Source organism: Cryptotermes secundus, unplaced genomic scaffold (assembly GCF_002891405.2).
Source record: "Cryptotermes secundus unplaced genomic scaffold, Csec_1.0 scaffold301, whole genome shotgun sequence".
Classification (NCBI taxonomy): domain Eukaryota; kingdom Metazoa; phylum Arthropoda; class Insecta; order Blattodea; family Kalotermitidae; genus Cryptotermes; species Cryptotermes secundus.
In genome coordinates, this window is record NW_019725003.1 from 305,706 (window position 1) to 324,870 (window position 19,165).

General features: G+C 39.6%; 2 protein-coding genes across 2 annotated transcripts in view; one reads left to right on the top strand and one right to left on the bottom strand.

The window, feature by feature from the left end:
- Window positions 1-7,039: 7,039 nt before the first annotated feature.
- LOC111863170 lies at window positions 7,040-16,304 on the top strand. The gene is made up of 4 exons (XM_023849226.2): window positions 7,040-7,051; window positions 8,954-9,133; window positions 11,079-11,139; window positions 11,763-16,304. The coding sequence occupies exons 1-4, from the start codon at window positions 7,040-7,042 to the stop codon at window positions 12,311-12,313; spliced, it is 804 nt and encodes a 267-aa protein (XP_023704994.1). The 3' UTR covers window positions 12,314-16,304.
- The window catches only part of LOC111863172 (locomotion-related protein Hikaru genki), a 133,979-nt gene continuing 128,697 nt past the window's right edge, over window positions 13,884-19,165 (bottom strand). Inside the window, exon 10 of the mRNA XM_023849227.2 lies at window positions 13,884-17,474. Within this exon, the coding sequence (XP_023704995.2) occupies window positions 17,272-17,474 (203 nt within the window). The 3' untranslated portion in view covers window positions 13,884-17,271. The remainder of the gene's footprint in view (window positions 17,475-19,165) is intronic.

Below are 19,165 nucleotides of genomic sequence, written 5' to 3' on the forward strand. Positions count from 1 at the left end.
TTCATCACCCGCACTCCCGCCACCACCACCACCTCCTGCTTCTGGCTATCCTCCGCCACCACCACCACCTCCTGCTTCTGGCTATCCTCCACCGCCGCCTCCTCCTCCTCCACCACCACCGCCCCCTGAAAGTCCACAAAATTCTTATTTGTCTCCCTCACAGCCCCCGCCACCACCGCCTCCACCGTCTCCTCCATTACCCTCGCCTCCACTTCCTTCTTCTGGTTATCCTCCACCGCCACCGCCACCACCTCCTCAAAGTCCACCTAATTCTTACCTACCTCCTCCTCGTTATCAGCCCCCACCACCTCGTCCTCCTCCCAACTCTTATTCAGCTTCACCTCAGCAGCCTTCAGGAGGCTATCTGCCGCCGGCCCGCGCCGCCAGGAGGTCCACCGGCCGGCAGTACACGGCGCGCGGAGTGGCAGAGCCGAACCAATAGAGGCCATGGACGGAACTGTGTTCTCAGCATTCAAATGTAAAACAAGTGCAATACTTGTTATTTAATTACGACATGAAATCATTCCTAATTACATATTACGTGCATATTATTTATCTCTGAGTTCACTTCATGTCAGTTAATTCTACGGAATAACGTTTATTGTGTTCAATAAGAAATAACAGGATATTTGTTAATTGTGAAGGAATTCAGATAGCAAGCAGTCGTGGCCTATTCTAGAAGAACTAATACGAGTATTGTAAACTCTGCAAAACTAAGAAAACTGCTCAAAAATATTAGTCAAGATAACAAGTCTGCTTATCAAGATTCGAAGCAAGGACAAAATTAATATAAGGCAACAGTGATAACCGTTACGAAGCGGCGTTCTGTAACTCACAAGAACAACAAACGTGTTTGAGTGAAGTAAAAATGCACCGCTTTATGCGGCGTGGTTTTTTTTTATTGCTAGTGGGGTGGAACTAAGTCCCTTGCACTGCAGCCACTTCAGGCCTATGGTACCAGCCCCAGATGTTAGGTGAGGGTGATTGTGGAGCAATTGGTGGAATGAAGATTGGCAGGGGAAACCGAAGTACTCGGAGAAAACCTGCCCCAGCGCCACTTTGTCCACCACAAATCCCACTTGACCAGACCGAACCCAGGCCGCTGCGGTGGGAAGCCAGCGGCTAACCGCTTGAGCTATGGCGCGGCCATGCGGCGTGGTTACTTTGGGGTGAACGCAATCAGATGCCAGCCAGACAGCCAGCCTGTCGCAACGTGGGGAGTTTCCTCTGACGCAATACAGGCAGGCTGTCTGGCGATAAAAATAAGACCCTTATCATTTTCAAGAAAACTGCTATACGAGTGATTTATAAATATCACATATTGTTACTTGGGTCACGCGGTACCATAGTTGTTTGAGGCGCTATGCTACAATCCGGAAAGTCGAGTTTTCGATTCCCGATGAGGTAATTTGATTTTTCAACTGACCTAATCCTTCCAGCCGCATTATGGCCCTGGGATTGACTCAGCCTCTAACACAAATGAGTACCAGGAATCTTCCAAGAGGGTAAAGGGAGGCCGGCGCGTAAGGCTGACAAACTCACCACCATCTGTGAGTCAATGTGGGAGCCTCGATGTCTCAGAATCCTATGGGGCTCCATGGCCTGTTACAGGGATAGCTTTACCTTAATATTTTATTTGAATTTTGCAAGGGCAGACATTATCGTGACGAGAAATTACCAAATATTTTAATGAAGTGCCGCATTTTGATAAAAATAATTTAAATTACTAAGTAACACTAATTGTCATGTAGATGTGTGTGTGTGTGTGTGTGTGTGTAAAGTTGAGATGTATATTCATGCATGAGGAATTAAACAGTTTCATTAAGATTATTAGTTTCTTCGATGTAGTCGCACAGCGGTACTAGAACTGAAAACAAGGAACGACGTTACCTCGCGATTTGTTTTCAGTTGTTACAGATATTTCTGTGTGTACTTTTACTCAAGGGCTATAACAGAGTTTATCCGGCTTGAAAACCTCATGTCCGAGTTGCAGTGTTTCGCGTTAATCTACCTCAATTTGGTGGCCAAAATAATATTCACATATACACATATTAAGAAATGTATCTTAGCATCTTGTTGCAGTTCATATTACAATTTATTTTCAATTGTTTATCGTCAACTATGCAACAATAACAAGATTTGAAGCTCAGTCCATTAACATCACACTTCACGCTTGGTAGGCAATAGGCATATCACTACATGTGCCTTAGAAAGAGGAACTGCACTGACTTTATTTAAAAACATTTTAAATATGAATACACTGATGGTAGTAGCGTAGAAGGCACAGAAGGTCCCACGAATTTCAACGCAACTAATGATGGCCCAGTAGGCCGAATCATGTAATGCAGTGATTAATTCTAAAAATGATGGATTTTACTACGTAAATCTTCATATTGTTGCACTGTGGACGGTAGACAACTGAAAAGACTCGTTACGAAGCTCCTACATCTAAACTTCTCTCAACGTAATTCTTAAGGTCACAAGTTCTTTTTTTGTATCTTCATGGTAAATTATTACAAACAGACGCTGCAAGAAACATGAGGAAGAGTGTCATTATGTGAATAATGATTCAGGTTAAAGGAATAGCAGGAAATAAAGACCTGTTTGCAAGTGACGTGTTTCTTCTTCATGACACATTAAGTGTTAAGTAAAAACGTAATTAATATGTAGAGTCCTTCTTGAGAAGCTGGTAGCCCTTCAGCTGACTATGAAATATCCCATCGTCTATGGAACTCAAAGGTTCATTGCCGTATTCACAAGAGACCGACTCAGAATACCGTCCTATGCAAGTTGAATCCAGCCCATAACCTTATATACAAAAGGTAAAAGGTAAAGTTAAATTGTACGTGTGCTTAACGAATTAAGGACTACATCATGAAGACGTATGGGGAAGTGGATGTATAGATCCACATTTTCTTGAGCTCGGTACTAGTTGGAGGTGAGTGGTCAGCTTCACGCCCCGACCGCTTTACTCCCGGGAAAATGCCCCTCTTACCCATTGTATAAGAGGTTGGGTGGACTCCACAGCCGGTCTGGATGACATGGAGACGTGAAAATTCTTGAACCTACCGAGACTTGAACTCCGACCTCTTGGTTGTCCAGCCCGTAGCCAGTTGCTATATCGACTGCACAAACCATGCTAACTCTAACCTTATATATCACTCTATTTATTTAAAATGTTCCATATTATCCTCTCACGTATGCTTTTGTCTCCAAAATTCTCTTCCTTCCAGGTTTCATGAAAAAAAAAATAGTCTTATGCATTTATAATCTCCGCCACGTATCTCAGACGTCCGTCCGTGTCATCTTCGAATTGATCACCCTTACAATGCTTGGTTGAAGTTCCTTCTTGTGTAACTTTCTCTATTCTCAGGCTTCCAACGCTTTCTTTGGTAAGGTAAAATTGTCCCTGTGCTTAACTAATTAAGCACTTCTCCATGAAGACGTATGGGGGAGTGGATGTATAGATCCACATTCTGAACAAGAGGCGAAGAGACGGGGTGTGCAGTTGATGCAATATCACAATGGCAACTCTCACAAACTTATGAAATCAACCCAGCGACGAAGTGCCAAGTTTGTACTTGTATCTTGTATCTTGGCCGGGATATCGAGTGTCCTCACTGCGCATCTTTAGTGATCATCCTCAGTGCCTCCAGGAAAATGACGGGAGGCTACCTCAAAACAGACCCCAATTATTTCCTGCCACAGCGTTCCCAATTCAGTATTCACTGTCGCCCTGCAATTCGACGCTGTATAATGCAAGATAATGACAAGAGTCAGCAAATAAACCATAACTAAACAAGAAGTTCTGGGAAGAGCCACTCGCCTACATTCATTTCAGTGTAATTTTAGTCCCTAATACGGCAAGCAGGAACAAAACTTTAGTATGTATGTTTAATGAAGTCAATAAAACAATATAATTTTGGAGACGGCAGTGTTGGTATTACTGATTGGAATGATTTATGAGGCACGCCGTTGACACTAGTACTGGTACTAGTACTGACAGGGTTTTCTTAAATACGTCATTCATATGGCCTCATGTGGCATGATACACACATATCAAGTTTCATGAAGGCTAGTATAGGCCTTCAAGCGATCTCAAAATTATATCTCAGAAATGTGAAAGGATGCAATGTTGGTGTTACTGATGAACTGGATTTATGACGTACACCCAAGAGATGCCTTCATATGATATTGTGACATGTTGCGAAATCCGAGCCCCCCCACACCAGCAGTGACGCGGCGGGTGAGTCAGCGCTCCCCTCCCACCCCGCAATGCGCAACGCGCGGTGACGTCACGAGCGGAGCCGAAGAGAGCCGAGCGGAGCCGAAGATAGCCGAGCCCCGTAACCTGGCAACTACGCAATGCTAATCAACAGCGGTGACGTCACGCTAGCAACAGCGTCCTATGCTATACGCCACGTCACACTAGCAACAGCGCAAGGCTATATAAGCGGACTCCACAGCAGTGTGATCANGTTATTCTTACCAAGTCTCATGAATATTGGTATAGATGTTCAAGCAATATCAAGGTTGTGCCTTAGAAATCTGAGAGACCGTAATATTGGTATTACTGATGGAACGAATTTATGAAGTGCACTGCTTAGACCAGTTCTGGTGGCATGATATTCAAACCAGATGTCATGGAGTTTGGTACAGGCGTTGAAGCAATTTGCCTCAGTAAATTGAATGGCTGTAATGTTGGTATTACTGATGGGTGGGATTTATTATGTACGATGTTGAGATAGCTTCATGTGGTATGATATACTGTTCTTTCATGAAGATTAGTTTATGCGTTCAAGCAATATTAAGGTTGGGCCTCGGCAATTTGAATGATTGTAATGTTGGTATTACTGAAGGAAAGGAATTATGATGTGCACCATTGAGATAGGTTCAGATCGCATGATATATACAATTTTCATGAAAATTTATACAGGTGTTCAGGGAAGTTTAGCCTCAGGAATTTGAGAGGCTGCGCTGTTTGTACAATTACTGATGGGTGGGATTTAGGAGTTAGACGGTTAAGATGGGGTTACGTGCAATGATATACATACTCGTATATCATCTTTCATAAAGATTGGTTGGGGCATTAAAAGGTTAATAGGGGGAACACATATAGACACGCAGACAGACATAATCAGGAAGGTGATTTCAGGAGCCTATTTTTTTTTTAATCAGGAAATTATGTTAAAAAATAAATTTAAAAACGTTGGCAGATTGGGTGATCCAAAGACAAGATGGTGCTTTAGAGTGGAAGAGAGAACGACGACCTCCTGACACGCCGTGACCCACTTCCTGCAGTGCCATTAGTGACATGGGTCGGCATAAAAGTGCGAGTCGTGTGAACTGGGTCAAAGCCAGAACAGGGCTGCGAAAAGCATGACCCTCGGGCCACACTTACAATGCAGATGTAAACCAAAATGTTCCAACATGGGAGAATGAACACAGCTGACTCTATTGACTCGTAGACACACAGAGACAAGGGAAGTGCTAGGAAGAACCTGAACTCCATAAAATGCTGTCTTCTGTCGCATCCAACAAGATCTGTAAATTTGTACAGATATTGTTTTCGGACACTATCCATCGTCTTGTGTTTATCTAAAATCCGTCCTGTTTATTTGTCAAAACACAGCGTTTCGGAGATGGATTCTGTCTCCGTCTTTAAGCAAAACCTATTCAGTTGGACCCAATCGATTAGCTAGTCCCTATCTCCTGAACACGGAGACAGAATCCAGTCTCCGAAACGTTGTTTTGAAAAATAAGCAGGAAGTTTTCCAGACAAAGAGAACATGATGCATAATGTTCAAAACATAATATTTGTACTAATGTACCATCGTCACAAACTCTTATCGTAAATTAGTATTTATAAGATTGTTTTATCTGCTAGGTACTGTCATAAATTTATTAATGTAGACCCAAATTGATGAAAGATGTCTGACACATCCTCGAAGTTTCACTCTGCCGCCATATTTGTAATTATTATCAGAAAAAAATGCTGCGTTTAGCACTTCACGCTATATTCCCATACACAGTTTCACACCTCTAGCGGCAATGATTCATTTATTGCTGTAAAACGCAAAGTTGATGTTGATTTCCTGCGACCGTTTCACATCTATCAATGATCTGTTACATACGTATTTCACGGCTCTCAGCTTCTGACGGCTTCGACCACGGATATTTCATCATAATTATACTGCAAAAAAGAAAAATGGTTCAAAATTCACTGACTCTTTTCATCACACTTTATTCAAAGAATCCTTCTCAAATGCGCAGATAGGCCGTGCCCTAGCTCAGGCGGTTAGTCGCTGGGCTTCTCACCGCAGAGGCCCGGCTTCGAGCTCAGGTCAGATGGGATTTCTAGTGGACAAAGTGGTATAAGCCAGGTTTTCTCCGAGTACCTCGGTTCCCCCTGCCAATTCTCATTTCACCGACTGCTCCACGTTCATCGTCATCTATCATCCGGGGCTGGTACAGTAGGCCAGAAGTGGCCGACCGCCCCAAGAAATTAACTAAGTGCGCAGATTACATAGTATCAGGCTGGAGGGAGGTTATGGATGATGAATTGGAAAGGATATGAAAGGAAACGACCTGGCCTATTCAAGGTACTAACACGGAGCTTGCCTAAAGGGACTAAGCAAAATAAGAGAAGCTGTCATTATAGCCGGTTTCGGGACGGAAATCAAATTCATGATTTTCGTAATTCTGAACAAGAAATCTAACCACTAGACCCTGAAGTTAGGACTTATCAAATATACATATTAGAAAGAAATACGTAATTTTATGTAGGCCTACTTCGTCTTCTTTAGTTTTGCAGTGGCTGCAGACGTTTTTGGTAACCCTGATCTAAACAATGCCAGTGGCTTCTCATGAGGAGATACGTTTCGTTGCGAATGAGAATAAAGTTTGAAGCGAGCGGTGGGGAGATGGAATAATTTCATTCTTAAATGGAACACAGCTGCAGCACGTAAGTTACAGAAAAATTGTTCCTGCCTTGTCACTGGTGTTCTTCAGTAGTGATTTGATAAACACGCAAAGAAGAATGGCTCAATGGGTAAGCGTCTTGTCATGTGCGAATTCCGTGAGACTCGCTTCAATATGTACGTAATATCTGTGTACATTTTTACTGCTGCAGAAGCTGAGAAAATAAATTTCAAGGGAGGTGTAAACATGTTACACACTTCTTATACTAAAAGTAAGGCCGAAATTTTGACGGGAATTCAACACGTGTATGTACAAATTTACTTTCTACGTGTTTATTAAATCTGTAGTTTCATAGCCACGGAATATAGGCGCTTAATGTACGTATTAAAGATGTGATTTATTGTAGCTAGTGATTATTGCTCAGACACGCGCTGTAACAGTGCCCTTTCAGCCGGTATTAGCATAATAACAAATTTGTACTCATGCAAACCAGTTTGGTATATCTATCTAATGGAACAGCCACAATTTTAAACACATCCTTTATATTTAATTTTAATTTATTTTTATACCAACCTATTTCGAAACCAATTCTTTTTTTTTCTAAAACAAAGATCTGTTTCTATGTCATATTTTTCATATACTGAAAATTTTTCAATGAACATTGACATCTTATACATAGTTAATATATTATCAGCCAAATATTTGTTTTAACCCCGTGTTTGAATATTCATAAGACTGGAGGACTACGTCCCATTTGAGGTAAGATGGCCGAAAGGTGAAGATGACCAATCGCCTCCAGTCAGTGCCGAGGTTAAGAAAACTGTGATGTCCCGACCCACTGCTATACAACGCCCGCAACAGACACGTGACCAACAATACAGGAGCAGTTTTTTCTGTGGTCCGCTAAACACATTCTCGCGTACGCGGTGACATCATAACAGTAGAGAGGCTGCGTTTTTTGTTGTGGTCCGTCCTGAGTGTTTATAAAGAACAGAAAATGTGTTTTCTATGTGGTAGCGTCATGCCCAATGCTGGTAACGGACCAGTGAACACTCAGTCTGACACGTAACATGTTTTCTGCGTGGTCCGTGTCGAGTCTATATAACGAGTCTGTAGCTTATAATTGGATTAGAGACTTAGTATCAGTGAGACTGTTTTAATTCCGTTGCCAGGGTACGACTAGTGAAGACTGAGAATCCTAGTGCCTGTGTAGCGGTGAGACGTAAATTGTGTAAACCGGCGATAGCGCTGTATTGCTTGTGAGTACGAGTTGATTGTACAAGATGTTAATGGATCTATTCACCAATCCAAACCCCGTCTATACTCACTAAAACATTTGACAATACGTAAAACTGTAACACCACTATGCATATCTCTTCATGGTGTGGTGCTTAAGTAAGCACGGGGCAAATATTCACCATATATTCTATGTAGGAAATTTATATACGTGCATATTAGCACTGAAATCTTTCCTAAAAGAAATTTGTGTACTCTGTGACCAGCCATGTACCGGGTCAGAGATGAACCTCCCAGCTTAAAGACAGAGAATGTGATAATGTGCTTCCTGGTGTGGGTTACTGAACACCTCAGGGTGCGGTGATATGATTAAGAGGGAAACCCGAAGAACGCAGTTGTCACATTGGTCTTGCCATAATATTGCTTGTATCAGTAGGACTGAATGCAGAGCGTGACCATCACTGAACGCAGGGAAGTTGCATGACACAGCAGTGTTTATCGCACATAACTGACAAGCACACTGCCGTTGGGACTCAAACCAGAGAAATCAGCATAATCTCGTTATGAGGAGATTCTAGTGGCAGTGCAAATAAGTGTTTCCTTGCCAGAAGTCTTTGTGTGCAGACTGTATTTTCATGGACCTTGCAGTCTTAACTGAATTCACATCACTTCTGATTTGCACAACCATATATTTCCTGATAGCAGTTAAAGTGTCACAGAAACTTGAAGTCTGATTTGGCAAGTGAGGCAATTTCGTATAAAATATATTAACTTTCATCCACTTTTTATATTTCAGGTTATAACCGGAATATTATTCCAGTTATTTAGCACCAGAAGTCAGGGCACAAGTTCATACTCTGCTAACAAATTTAATGGCATATTAAAGAGCTCTGAATTGGACAGCAGAGCTGGGTCATCAAGAGTCAGCAAATTTGAATATCCCAAAGAAGATACAACTCATGGAGTCGGTTATGGAGTAAGTATTCAGTATCTCAGATTGCATATGCAGGACAGATAGTGAGACACGTGTTACAAGCTCTAACCTTACTTTTAGAGCTGATCTAAAGCAGTACAACTTTCGTAAGTAACAATTATTGTAACTTTTGAAGTTTTCATTGCAATGATTGTGAAAATTGTGATCTTTCAGCTTATGAATCTGTGTGGTTTTATCTTATAAGGTTACATGAACATATTCAATGTTGGTGTGAAGAAAATGGAAATGAATGTACTATATTTGGGATTGGCTTAGCAGACAAATTGGATAGACCCATATATTCACTGTTCATCCTGGCGGGGTTAAAAATGATTTTGTAATTGCAAAGATTATTTATTGGTCAATAAATGAGAACATTTTGTATGCTAAAGTGAAAAGGGCTGAGAAAACAGCCATGATACAGGGAATGGACAAAAATACGGAAACACCTCGTGAAATGTATGCCTGAATTGAAGTGTTTATTTTAGCGACGTTTGTAGGTGGCGCTGCCGTATCTGCCCAACACCACTACCTGTACAACCTCCGCAATACGTTGCAAGCTTCATTTGTTGTTGAGACAGTGTTCTGTGCAGTTTTTAGTGTATTACGTCAGAGCTAACAGAATTCGAACGCGGGCAAATTGTTGGGGCCCATATGGTGGGTGCTTCCGTAACCAAGGTAGCCGAGGTTTTTGGTGTTTCGCGAGACACAGTATCCAAGATTATGACCGCACACAGGAGGACTGGTAGATCCGCATCCGATAAACACCAGCGTGGACGGAAATGTGTGTTGAGTGATCGAGACAGACGAACATTGCGTAGGATTGTGACGAAAAATAAGAAGACTACAGCTACAAAAGTGACTGCTGAACTGAATGTCACGCTCACAAACCCTGTCAGCACCAACACAGTACAAAGGGAACTCCACAAGCAGGGTATTTCTGGACTAGCTGCAATTCCAAATCACTAAGAGGAGAGTGTGGCCCCGAAGTCATAGTACCTGGACTATGGAGCAATGGAAGACGGTCATTTGGTCGGATGAGTCCACCTTCACACTGTTTCCGACTTCTGGCCGAGTTCACGTCTGGAGAAAGCCATCCAAAGCTTACGATCCAGACTGTTTGCTGCGAAAAGTGAAACATGGCGGGGGTTCGATCATGGTATGAGCAGCCATATCGTGGTATTCTGTGGGACCCATCATTACCCTGCAAGGTCACTTCACTGCCAACGACTATGTGACCATTTTGGGCGACCAGGTCCATCCCATCGTGCAAACTTTGTTCCCCAATGGTGATGCCATTTACCAAGCCAACAATGCCCATGTTCACATAGCTCACATCGTCCAGGACTGGTTTTCTGAGCACGAAGATGAAGTGTCACTTCTGCCATGGCCCCCACAATCGCCAGATATAATATTATTGAGCCTTTGTGGCCTGTTTTGGAGAGCAATCTGCGTGCGCGCTATCCACCTCCATCATCGTTAACAGAACTTGCCAATGTTTTGCAGTAAGAATGGTATAAGATTCCCTTGCAAATCATACAAGACCTCTATTTATCGATTCCAGGGAGACTGCAAGCAGTTCTGCAAGCCAGAGGTTGTCCTACACCACATTAGTCACAGTAATGTGTTTTTTTTTTGTTGGGCGTTTTCATATTTTTGTCCATCCCCTGTCTATTCGAAAGTAATATCCTGGAATTCGCCAGGAATGACTGGGAAACCCGAGAGAAACTCAGTTATGGTAGCTGACGATCTAATCAAGTATCAGGCCAGGGACCTCCTGTAGATAAGTAGGGTGAACCAAATCTGGACTATTAATATCAGTTTGAAACTCAAGTTAAGAGTAAAAGACAATGCAAGTTTAACATTCAAAATACTTTTCATTGAATTTAATGAACTCTTGGTTATGTCCAAAGATACCATCATTATATAATAACTTCCTGTGTTTCAGCATCACTTGCATCCATTTTACTATCAAGGATTTCCTCCCTTGTACTCATGTGCCTTACAAGGTAAGTCTGTGTTCCTTCTCTAACAATGATATGTATGGCTACATATGTAATATCAATATAAAACACCTCCTATTTGTTTCCTTTGTATTAGTAGCAATAATGTTTCAAGGCAGGAGCCGGGATAGCTCAGTCAGTATAGCAACTGGCTATGGGCTGGAGGACGAAGGAGTTGGAGTTCGAGTCTTGGTGTAGCAAGAATTTTTATTTCTCCATGTCATCCAGATTGGGTCTGAGATCAACCCAGCCTCATATACAAATGGGTACCGGGGGCTCTTTCCTTGGGAGTAAAGCGGCCGGGGCGTGAAGCTGACCACTCACCTCCAACTAGTGCCCAGGTCAAGAAAATATGGATCTATACATGCACTCCCCATACATCTTCATGGCGTAGTGCCAGTAACCAGTTAGTTAAGCATAGGGACAATTTTACCTTATACCTTTACTGTTAAAACGTACATCAGCTGCAGTGTCTACATCCCACTTTAATCCAATCCCTCACCATTTTCTTCTCAAACAAACTGAATCAGCCTATGTTAAATTCAAATATCAATCAGCCTCTCTTTCAATTGAACTTCTAGCATCCCATTAAATTGGGCAGTTATCCATTTTAAATTGATGCATTTCAGGAGAATGGCATCCTATTGTACAACATGCATACCACAGCAGTACAATTCAAAACCAAGGCAGAAGTATGTCAACAATGGATGGAGACATGTACAAACCTTACATGTACAGCAATGATTACACTGCCAGGACAAATGCTAACGATAGGAGAATTGTCACAGCAGAACACCATCTGAAACATTATCTAGATGGTGGTGCTACCATTTTTACACTCAAGAGGGCAGACACCACCCTTGACTCAATTCCTCAAGAAAGATTGAACAAAAAATACAAAGGGGATCTGATGACACCAGAGAAGCAACTACATCACAGTTCACATATACACTTCAAGTCAGGCAACAAAACTGCGGCTTCTCCTTCAAATGAAAATAAGAGAATTCCTACATTCCTCACACCCCCCTTACCACCAACATCACTAAGAGATGTTGTAGCTCAGTTACAGCAGCTGTTGCCTGGCAGAAGACACTTCAGTGTCAGAAATGACCAGAAGTTGGTGGATATACTGACTACTCTGCATATTCTGCCACATCCTGAAGAGACTGATTACTTGTAAATTAAGTAGAAATTACCAAATTTTAAGGTTTGAAAATATTCCCATATAAGTGTCACTCTGGCCATAACACTTAGAATAACGTTGTTTTCCATCTCCAAGTCATATCTGTTGAAGAATACATCAATTTCATGATGTTTCAATATGTCAAATTATAGTATATACAAAATACTGTTATTTTCAGTAATTGGTTTCATTTCTTGAATTATCTGTCTTTCACACAAAGTAATGTAGGAAGACTTTGTTCTTTGTCGACCAATAAAGTAAAATTTTGTGCTAGGGTCAAGAGAATACTAATAACAAAATTAGAAAAGTGGGATAAAAATGAGTAAGTTTACACTTCAGACAATGTTTATCTCTACTCTTATCACAGAACTACAATCAAAATACCTATGTTTAAGTTGGCCTATTTAATGGTCAGAACTGATTAATGAATTATATTCATGAAGTGAGATACCACTGCAATGGCATCATATTTACGAGACACTTATGGATCATAATATTATTTATGAAATCCTGTCTCTCTCATCTAAGAGATAATGATTGAAAATAGAAGTGATGTTGCTATGTTAGCAGTATAATTTACATATGCTGATGGACTTGCCTACATTTTAGCTTGGAACCTATCTTGATGAACTGGCATATTATGGAAGACGTGGTGTGTCTTTTATTCAGACAATACTGTTTCTAACTGACTTCTACTTGGAGTCACTATAACTGATTCTGCTCAATAGGAAATTACCTATATATTAATCCCCAAAACACGAACACCTTACCTTCCATCACATAATTAAAAGCATCAATACGCAAAAACTAATATCACTGAGACAATCTTAAGGCTGCCTCACTCAGCTGCTAAATGTACTTATGTGAGATTTCATAACTCATAGTTAAAGTAAGTTTCATAACTTATAAATAAACATAAAATTGTTATTTTTCTTATCTTTGAACAATATACACGTATACAACATTTTTAGCAGTACTTAATCGTATTCCTGAATCCAGGTCACACAAACCTTCCACCTGCAAACAAGAACTCTATCATAAATTTTATGTTTTTGGACATTATCCATCATTCTCTTGTCACTGAACTCTCTTAGGAAAAAACTCAAAAATACTAGTCATAAAAATGCTATTCTGTTCTGCACAAAGCAGTCAAAATAAGAAATTTAATTTCATGAGTGTACACCAGATGAGCCAAAGATCAGAGTTCTTTACCTCCTCTCACTGGATTCTCGGCAGCTTCCACTTCACCTCTGAAAGAAGTATCCACCGTCTTAACAGCACTGATTTCTTTTTCTGAAATAACAGCTATATTAAATAACATTTGTTATAGTTTCTTTCTACCCTAAAATAAAGGAAGCTGCATCATTTTCACTTTATGTACTTGTATTAACTCATACCTACATACCCAGCAAATGAATACAAATATATTACATACATTAGTGAATACTGTGGGAAAATGTCCTGTAATTAAAAATATCTTTTGATTTTTATTTACAGAAATGCATGATCATCTGTTACCTTAATCTGTGTGTGTGTGTGTGTGTGTGTGGGCGCACGTGTACTGTATATGATGCGTATATAAACAAATAATATAAGCTGCTCAGTCGAAACAGATATAAACAGAATTATAAATCAGTAACTTACCTTGATGCTGAAGTTGTCATTTTATGTAATTCATTGGAATAAATTTCCTAATGCAGAGTTAACACATTGTCATAAATATCTTCATTTCTTTTAATGATAAATTCAATGGAAAGAAGAACATTCAGACAAGGGCGATGTATTTAAAAAAGACAAAAAATTCTTGTGTATTTTCTGAATTCTGGCTCATGAATTCAGTTAATTCAACTCACAAACAATTTAATTCCTCGTGGGAAGGCAAAGTGATAATGCCCTTGACTCATTTTTGGCAGGCATCTCTTCAAGATATTGCTAATCCTGAGATTTTCAGTTTTACATAGTCATTCCAAGCACATGACTGGACAGTACCTTGCTCAGACCTTGACTGCTCTTTTCGAGATACTTCCCATTTGAGCATTCATCACCCTCCTACCATGCAGCAGTATGTACTCTAGATGTTGATAGTGTTGTGAATTAAACTACAAAAGACATGATAATTGTGGTGAAGATAAAATGTATTGTACAACCTGCGCCACCTCCAACAAGTTGCAGCAATATAAACCGATATTTGGTTCAAAATTAGTCTAGGGGTTAAGAATAAAGGACGTTTTTGATAGTCATCGGTGACTTGCAATTATTGGTGACCCACATAATGATATGGCCATCACTATATAATAATTAAGAAGGGTTTCATTTGTGGCCTCATTATAAATCATCAATCATAAACCTCAATCATAAATTCTCAATAATAAAGCAAATCACAGGATTTTTCTCTCCCGCACTAAAATTTGAGATTTCGAAGATTGTTGTTGCTCTATGGAAATGGAATTGGAAATCACAGACATTTTTTTCTGATTTTGTTGCCTATTGCTGAAAAAATTGAAGATTTTTCTGTTTGGTATTTAGTAACATAAATTTCAGTGTGAGTGACAGAAATGTTTCTGACATTAACTAAGGAATGGAAAAGGAACAAAAATTAAACACTGGACAACAAATGTTTGTTGAATTTGAGGCCATGAGGCTTAGTGAAGTGCAAGATATCAGTAGATTCAGCCTTAGTACATGTCAAGAGAGGGCAGGAATAATATTATACTAGGGACAACTAAACAATTTTTCTGCAGAAAGGTTAATATCACTTCCCAGTGTCCTGTATTATTTCATAAATTTTATTTATTATTCACATTTTAGAATTTTCAGACTCGTGAGAAATTAACTGCTGATTCTCATTTCTTTATGGGTCTTCTTGGCAAAAACTGGGCTATCAAGGAACACTGCCAACTTGACAATTAGGCCTACTTCTAACCACACCAGATGTATACAGACTTATATACGCAGTATAACAAAATTATAGGTTTATAAAATTTAAACATTATAATCAAAACAAAGAACTTGTTATTAAAACTATAAAGATAACTTGAGATCAAAAAATGATTCAATGAGTAACATATTCCCAATGTAGACTTTCCAAGGACAGTAAGTCTACTTTGTTTTTTCCACTCATTCATGCTATAGGGTGCAATATCCTACGGAAATTCAATAATAATAATAATGCACCTAGTAAAGTATTCCTTCTGCAGGAAAGAATAATCAGAATTATGTTTAGTCCTCAGAGAAATGTGTCAAATAAATATTTATATAAGAGATTCTGCATACTAAAACTTCAGTCTGAGTATACATTTAATTTAATGACACTTAAAATTTATAATTATGAAATTTCTTTAACAAATTCAAAGTTTCATGAAGTGAACACGAAGCACAGACATGATCTTCACAGACAGTATTCAAAAAGGTTGTACACTATGCAGCAATTAAATTGTATAGCAAGCTCCCAGTAGGAATTGAAAGCCTGTCAAATAACAGAAGACAATTTGAACTGTCATTGTCATATATCTCCTACTCTCCTGAATAATTTGTACACTTTATGTAATTAACAGCAGCTTGTTACATTATTTATGGAACTGTAATACTCAATGTGGACTAACTATAACGAATTTGACATTTATGAAAATTTATGTGAATCGTGCCTTGTGCTTGGGCTTTTCTGGCTTGCTTATCGAGTTTATTTGTACAGTGACTTTTCCAGTGTCCATAGAATTAATACAATCTATCTACAATGTCCATCCATCTAGCTCGATCATGCTATGACTTCGGTATGCATGTAAATAAATTACATTAAATTAAAAGCTGGAATAAAAAAGTATAAAATGAAAATGAAATATTCTCATATTTTAAAATCAAATTTTATGGAATATGTAGGCCTCTCTTACAACTTGGACTGGGAAAATGTAAATTTTGTGCTTCAAAAACTATTTTCTGTGTTTATACTTTTATATGTACTACATAACTGACTTCACTCCTGCGAAAATAAGTAAATATGTTAAAATTACAATGAAAGAAGTATAATTATATATATATGTGTGGACCAAATTCATTCACTGTACTAAAACACATACAACTTAATTGGTAATGTGAACCTAACTCGTGTCCTTTGTAATATAAATAATGGAACATTCACTTGAAGATTAAGGATTGTTCAATAGAGTTGTTACCAGTAATCACTAGCATATCTGTAACAGGCTTTCAGTTTTGAGGTAAATGAACTATTTTGAACAAATTACAGCAGATACAGTGATGGTCTGCACTGTGCATGTTTAGCTCCATGTTACATGTACTTACTATACAGAAATGGTATGTACCTATGGTCATTGTCTAGTAATGAGGACCAAGTTATCATTAGGGACACTTCAGATATCTCAATAATGAAAATCAGAGCAACTGTGCAGAACTGTTGTAATTTAAGCCTACAAAATATGAAGCAGACAAAATGTATGCAGTAAAAAGTTAATTCGCTTATTTTGTTCTGCAAATGTCTCTCTTGAACTGAAGCGAATATTCAAATTTTCATGTCTTAAAACAGATCCTGCAAAAAGAGATTACTGTAGGATAAAAACTGCTGCACCACTTAGATTATTGCCATGAGCCAATAAATCTTGTTACTCAATTCTGGTTTCTCAGAGCCCAGCATATTTCCATTCTCCTAGTGTGCATAAATTCACACACAACTTATGTTCTATAAATCTATTGAAGTTCAAATATTCTATGTAAATTAAATATAAACAATTTCATATCCAAGTTCTCAAGTGTTTCAAGAATATTAGTCGATTACGAGAGAAACTGAGTAATGTTACAATTTTTCTGGACTATATTTTGTTAATTATTGTTCATCACTAATGATTCTGCAAGATCACTGTACTTTACATTGGATGATGCGAGTTGGTTCTACACCCCTAATGCCGCTTGGTATCGTCTTACCGCTGATTCCGGTTCTTGTCCAATCAGACATCACGATAGGAACGGCACTCCGGCACTTTCTCGGACCATGTTCCGTCCACACGGCACTGTGGCGATCGCGCCTCCATCTTCACCACGTATCCCGTAGCACATGTCACTTTCAGGTGGTCTCCGGGTTCGTACGAGAATTTGACTGGTGCGATCCTTCCATGTTCCGGGTCTCCTGGATAAGGGCAGCGTGCTTTGCCTGCAACAGAGAAGTCACTCTCCAGCAGCTAGTCCGAGTACTGTCGTGACAATACGCACGTTCACGTGCTCTCAGACATGGCATTAAAGCGACTTATGTCCCCTATCCAAATAGAAAATAGCATAAGAGGATGGGCAGATTCAAGCAAATCACGTGTGAAATGCGTGCCTGTCTAAAATGTCTAAGTCAAAGGGAGTTTTAGCGACGCACACGTCATAACTGACATTTTCGCGTCAGTGTGTCATGTCCATTCTGTGAGTATAATTAATGCCCTGATGTAGATGTGTGAGTGTGGTACAGCGTAGAGAAGAGACCGTTTACTGTTCAATGTTTGTGCTTGTTACGTATGGTGAAATGGCATTAAATATCGGCCTGTACGTATCTTCTGTTAATATATAGGACTGTAAAGGAATAGAGGAAAATGGAGGGGAAATCAATAGCAACAACTTACACGTATAACAAGTGATGAGACTATGTAAGATTTGAGGTTTTCACGGCGATGACTATGAAGAATGCCGGCTTCCGAGATGTGGGGCCGTGTAGATATTGTGTTAACCAACGTTACGGAGGAACGTATCGCCTCCATCTTCAGGGTATAATAAATCAGAGAGCAATGAATCAGCTTGTGGAGGTCGCTGCGATACGTTCCTCCGCAACGTCGGTTAACACAATATCTACACGGCGCCACATCCCAGGAAGACGGCTTTCTTCATGTGATGAGACTCCTCAACTGGTATACATCAGTAAAGCTAAAAACTGATCACCGCAGTCAGCTCAGGAATCCGGCGTCGCTGTTGGTTTAGACTGGTGCCATGTGATTCGTTAAGAATACAGTAATGATATCGCAGCAGAAGTTCCTGCACCTGTGATACGTAGAAACTAAGAAACCCAATCAAATTAAAGAACTAACTTCATATAATCTAACCTGCTTAACGTCACTGAAACTCACCAAAACCTTACCCAAACTTATTCCAGGTAATTCATTACACGAAAGTACACGTGACTTGCAGCGAAATTTTATTTTTTTTTGTTTAATTTACGTCGCTCTCAGTGTCAAGAATATATACCGTTAAATGGTAAGACAATGGTTATCCTGGAATTTTCTCGGAGGAACCGAGTAAAACTACGAAATACCTTAGTCATATTAGTCGGTTCTTTGCCGAGATTTGAACTGAGCGTTTCCCGAGCACAAATCTAAGACTTTTAGCTAGACCATCCTGCTTGGTGAAACTGAAAGTGACGTAGATATAACTGATTCGTACACTATAGACTTTTCTTATACAAATATATGATTCAAAACCGTAAATTTATCCCACTTCTAACCAGTAGCCCCACTCCTGTTTCAGTTGTGCGTATTTTCTCTGGCTTTCCTATGTCAAATATATATATAATTCATGTATGCGAACTTATTTTAATTTTCGGCTCATGTTAAAGAGATCAACATAATTATATGTACTTCAACAACAAAATAGTAAAAACAAATTTTATATTACTATTATTCCCTAAGATTAAGTTCTAATGCCGAATAAAAATCGATGAAAGTTATTGCACATACACCGTGTGTCCAGGATCCGTTAGGACTCCTTTTTTTTCCCCCTGCAATGCCATCTGTTGGCGAGTTGTGGTGTTAAAATTCTTGAAGTTTCAGCTGTGGCTGTCTATAATTTCAAAGCACAAGCATCGCTGCATCA